The 6000-nt window shown below is 40.1% G+C and overlaps 1 protein-coding gene across 4 annotated transcripts in view; it reads right to left on the bottom strand.

Annotated features, from left to right (window-relative positions):
- Positions 1-931: 931 nt before the first annotated feature.
- LOC128695161 (uncharacterized) overlaps positions 932-6000 on the bottom strand; it is a 356867-nt gene continuing 351798 nt past the window's right edge. For all 4 annotated transcript variants that reach the window (XM_070091341.1, XM_070091343.1, XM_070091342.1 and 1 more), the window contains one exon: positions 932-4022. In XM_070091341.1, the coding sequence (XP_069947442.1) occupies positions 3931-4022 (92 nt within the window). In that variant the 3' untranslated portion in view covers positions 932-3930. The remainder of the gene's footprint in view (positions 4023-6000) is intronic.

Below are 6000 nucleotides of genomic sequence, written 5' to 3'. Positions count from 1 at the left end.
GGCTTCCCAATAAAACCGTTAAAGAATTATCCGCAGAGAGGAACAATAGAGCCTGCTAAAAGTAAGCCGATGACCAGGTGCTCCTCCTGTAAAGTGCCCGGCGAGCAAAACAGACGAGGATAAGCGACCCAGAGAGAACGGGGTAAATTTATCACCAATACTCAGGCGAGAGAGAGACATCCGCACCCAACGAAGGCTGGCGCAGAAGTCCGGATTTCGTTGGGGTTTATAGGGCCACTGACAGCTGACGCCACATTGAGCCCTGCCTTCCAGTGCCCGGAAAACAAACCTCGACCAAAATGAAAGGAAGTTGACTAATAACTGTGCGTATTATATGTACCCAATGCTCCCTGAAGCCAGCAAGAAGGCGCATATATAGGCCAGAATCTCCTGACGGTCTGGAGGGTCAAACCCCTCAGACCGTCAGTGGTGCCCATGCTAACCTCTCTATGGTGTATATAGAAAGTTGGATGAATGTCATTGTAGCCAGGTGGCCCAGTGGCTTACGTACTGAAATGGAGTTTCACGACTCACTCGCCATAGGTTCTAACCTCACCCGTACCCTGATTACCTCTGGCAGTTCGTACCACTTCATCCAGTATAATCAGTTGAAAGGGCTAAACCCATAGGATTATAATTATTATTATAATCATGTGGGAGCGCTAAACCCCTAGGATTATACAACGCATGTGGGGGAGGGATGGAAGGTATTCAGGCTCAATTCAGGGAACTGGAGCACAGATCCAATTCCCTATATCAAGAGCCCCTCACCAGCGTCAAGGAACCTCCCTTGAGGGGAAAACCCATAGGAGTCATCCTAGGGAAGACTGAGATAATTAAGGTTGAGCCGAGGAAGGGGAATGAGACTCCAGTTCTTCGAAGCTCACTTCTCCCCTCCACCAATGGAACCCTCACTGGTAAATAAAACACATTATATTCAACGCCTTTTAATGAATCAATGTACAGTCATAATAAAGTAGCAATACTTAAGCGCAATTCAGGCTCGTTAGTACCAAGTAGCTCCAGTTCCTTGAATCAAGAGCCCTTCACCAGCATCAAGGCACCGCCATTGAAATACGAGAACCCCCCTCGATATAACTTTATTATCAAAAGAACTGTACACACTTAAAAATTAAGTCATATTAAATATTTTATTGTTATATTCACAGGAAAGCACTCAACCTGAATGGAGCTAAATATTTTACAGTGAATAAAAATGATTATTTCTGCCTAGTTAAAGCACTGTAGTTGAGTTGTTAGGCTTGAAGCTAATCGACTACGTCAGGGTTATTAAGGTTGCAGTAGCTTGTTCACCACCAGTAAAGAATATTTTAGTCCCTAAAATAGGGATTAATGGAAACTAATCGTATGTGCACAGATACGCCTCTCGGTGTATGCAATGATATACATGTTTGTGTATACACCCAGAAATATTACGTTTGTATATACAAAGAGATATGTACACACTTCTCATGTATATACACTGAAAGATACACAATTTTTGGTCGGTGTTATTAATAATATCCAGTCAATCTGTGGGTTGACATGGAACGAAATGAAAAAATACGTGGTGGAAAATTAATTTTTTTGATCTTGAAGGAGAGCTGACAGATGAGGGCGTTATCTTTATTATTAATATTGGTGTTGTTTCAGTGTTGTTAACTCTCTACTTTATTAGTGCTTCAGTCGTGCTAACTTTTCCACTTCGTTATTGTTTGAAACATGCTCGTTCTTTTGAACATGTGTAGTCTGGTAAGTTCAGCATGTTCTGTTGAACAAGATTTTGTCAGACTACGTTTAACATTTGTCAAGACTCACATTTTCAACGAAACCTAATAGCTATAATCATAACTAAAATTTTTGAAAGGGTGGATTGGTAAGCCAATGGAAGGCTTTGGTCAAATGACCAAAAGCCCCAGTTGCGCGTCATCACATGACTAAGACCCGCGTCAGGAAACACTTGTCCTGTTCTCTCACGATTTTTTTTTTTAGTTTATGCTTGTCTGATGTAAAATATCTCATTAAATGAAAGAGAATGACTGAAACAACGATAAAGTAAAACTGAACATGATAGAAACAATAATAAAGGACAGATGTTCGAACCTGTAATATTTCCTGAACCTGTAATCCACCTGTTGTGTTCGATCATTGAGGAAGCAATGATTGAATTCAACAGGTGTTCAGCTTTGACTAGTATGGACTCCGGGGTTACTTAAACCACAGAAGTCGTGGCTTCATAGCAGCACAAACTTATGACACACTTAGGGCTGGTTAACTTCATGCAAGTGAGATCTGTTTAGAATTGTCCCTTGACAAGGTCCGACAAAAATTGAAAAAGGAAACAACTACAATACATGTTCATTGCAGTGGACGCAGCTCGTTGGAATACCTGACATGGCTGAAATTCTTCGCCACTTCATAAAATCAGAAAGAATAGGAAATCAAGAAAGTCAACTCCATTCTCTTCACGAAATGCTGCCGCATTTCACAGCTGTTGGGGCAGCATGTAGGTATGCAAAGTATTCTGGCAAAAACTTGTGCGTGTCTGTCTATACAACTGCATCTCAGGTCACGAACTCTGCTACTTTACCAGCGATTTCTTGAGGTTTCTGCAGGCACTTCTGTACAGGTTCACTACCTACCACAAACAACTGCAGCAGTAGCTGCTGCACGATATCACAGCGTCCTTGTTTATTTCCAAATTTAGCAGTGGATGGGCATTGTCTTGGATATAGAAGACTGCTGATGAATATTGGTCAATGGCTAACTTGAAACAAGAATAACAGATTGACCACCAGCTCCAGAAGCTCTACTGAAGGTGCTGAGATGCAACCACAAGACGGACAGTGATATGATAAACGTAACTGCCAAAAATATAGCCAGAAATGTTCACTAGCATGTACAGAATGCAAGGAAGTTAGTTGTGCTAACTTCGGCTTACCTTGCATGGACAAACTATAAAATGTCACATGTAAAGTGAAAAGAACTGTTTCTTTTAAAATAATAATTTTCTGTAAAAAACGAAGTTATCTGTTGTTCGTTGTTTATATGTCTTCAAAACATAAGGCACCATGTTGGTAATGTTCATCCAATGATAGTATTTTTGGCTAAAATAATAGAAAATACATAATTCATTTCTGATGACACTAACACATTAAAATTCATACATAAAGAAAAAATCAGTTACAAAAGAAATTGAAGAAATATGGCGGAAGTGCAGCTGCTCGTAAGTTCAATGTTAGCTATGCTGCTTCAATTCCTTCTGTCACCATTTTAAATATAATGTTCCTTAAGTGCTCATCAACGTAACACAGTAAAACTAAATTCTTGTGCAACTAGTTCTGAGTTGGACAGTTTTTCCTGCTAGATTGACTGGACTATAGTAAGAGATACACACCTGATATGTACCTTTCAAACAAACAAGTATTGCACTATATTTAACTCGGTGGTTCAAACACTTATTATCACATTGGTCATTTCCACATTATTATTTTCCAAATAAACGTCTACAATCATCCCACTCTAACGGAGAGTTAAATCCATCCTTATCTCACACGGTTCATCTCCGTACGCATTACACAGCGTCACTTTCTGAACGTTTCCAGCGTACAGAACTCCATTGTTTTTCTTTAGGTTACAAGGTTATATCACCTTTGTATTTAAGGATCGGTGAGTATATGTATGACGGTCAGCGAGACACAACCCCCACCACGGACAGTATGTATGACGGTCAGAGACACAACCCCCACCACGGACAGTATGTATGACGGTCAGAGACACAACCCCCACCACGGACAGTATGTATGACGGTCAGAGACACAACCCCCACCACGGACAGTATGTATGACGGTCAGAGACACAACCCCCACCACGGACAGTATGTATGACGGTCAGAGAGACAACCCCCACCACGGACAGTATGTATGACGGTCAGAGAGACACAACCCCCACCACGGACAGTAACACCAACACTGCACTGGACGAGGCTACACACAACACTCCAGACGAATATTTCCTAGGCTCTGAAAAAGAGAGAAAAAGTCTTATTATGTTTTCTTAGAAAAATGGTCACAATACCATGGTTGTAACTATTAGCAGACAACTCACACTTTTGAAATAAGTCACCCTGTCTGACTTTTTTGGGTTATCCCAGGTTCTCTACACATATGTTGCTTATGTATGACAATCTATGTAACTGTATTTGTGTATACCTGAATAAACTTACTTACTAACTCTAGTCTAGATGGTTGGTTTAAAAAGACACGAGAGCAAACACTAGGACATAGAAAACGTTTCGGTCCTGAGACCGTTTTCCATATCATAGTGTCTGCTCACGTGTCTTTTTTAAACCAATCTGCCAGTATCAATTACCAAGGATTATACCAGACTAGACGACGTTTCGGCCCGAATGGACCATCATCAAGTACCATTAATAACGGTACAGGACATTGAAAGCTCTATTTTAATTACTGGATTAATTAAGAGATACACAGCTGGAAGTAATTACCAGCTACCTCCTCTTTAATAACAGTTTTCCAAATATTTTTCCTTAAAATAAAATGTAATAAGCTCAGACACAATGATTATTTAATCTTAAATATTAATACAAACAAATAGGGGTTGTGAGGAATACCTCAAGGTATCCCTCAAGGTATTTCTTATATGTGGGGATTATAAAGGTTTATCTCAAGAGGACATAGATACAAGTCCTTGAATCAAGAGCCCTTCACTAGCATGGTCTTTTTGAAGGTGAAAATATAGTCAAGGATAAGGTTACTGGGGATACCTAATAAGCAAACCAGTGGGCCGCTAACAGCAACAGCCTAGTTGAATATGAAATCAGCCAAGATGCCTGATCTAAGTCCGAGTTGCGAGGGTAGAAGAGCCTTCCTAACTGGTCACATATAATAGTAAGACAGGTGTTGAACTTGTTACTCTCACATATAATAGTAAGACAGGTGTTGAACTAGTTACTCTCACAACCACAGTAAGGCAGGTGTTGAATTAGTTACTCTCACAACCACAGTAAGGCAGGTGTTGAACTAGTTACTCTCACATACCACAGTAAGGCAGGTGTTGAATTAGTTACTCTCACATACCACAGTAAGGCAGGTGTTGAATTACTCTCACATACCACAGTAAGGCAGGTGTTTAACTAGTTACTCTCACAACCACAGTAAGGCAGGTATTGAATTAGTTACTCTCACATAGCACAGTAAGGCAGGTATTGAATTAGTTACTCTCACAACCACAGTAAGGCAGGTGTTGAATTAGTTACTCTCACATACCACAGTAAGGCAGGTGTTGAATTAGTTATTCTCATATCACAGTAAGGCAGGTGTTGAACTAGTTACTCTCACATACCACAGTAAGGCAGGTGTTGAATTACTCTCACATACCACAGTAAGGCAGGTGTTGAATTACTCTCACATACCACAGTAAGGCAGGTGTTGAATTACTCTCACATACCACAGTAAGGCAGGTGTTGAATTAGTTACTCTCACATACCACAGTAAGGCAGGTGTTGAACTAGTTACTCTCACATACCACAGTAAGACAGGTGTTGAACTAGTTACTCTCACATACCACAGTAAGGCAGGTGTTGAACTAGTTACTCTCACATACCACAGCTGGAAGTAATTACCAGCTACCTCCTCTTTAATAACAGTTTTCCAAATATTTTTCCTTAAAATAAAATGTAATAAGCTCAGACACAATGATTATTTAATCTTAAATATTAATACAAACAAATAGGGGTTGTGAGGAATACCTCAAGGTATCCCTCAAGGTATTTCTTATATGTGGGGATTATAAAGGTTTATCTCAAGAGGACATAGATACAAGTCCTTGAATCAAGAGCCCTTCACTAGCATGGTCTTTTTGAAGGTGAAAATATAGTCAAGGATAAGGTTACTGGGGATACCTAATAAGCAAACCAGTGGGCCGCTAACAGCAACAGCCTAGTTGAATATGAAATCAGCCAAGATGCCTGATTTAAGT

Source organism: Cherax quadricarinatus, chromosome 35, assembly GCF_038502225.1.
Source record: "Cherax quadricarinatus isolate ZL_2023a chromosome 35, ASM3850222v1, whole genome shotgun sequence".
NCBI lineage: Eukaryota > Metazoa > Arthropoda > Malacostraca > Decapoda > Parastacidae > Cherax > Cherax quadricarinatus.
This window is presented reverse-complemented; position numbering and strand designations above follow the sequence as displayed.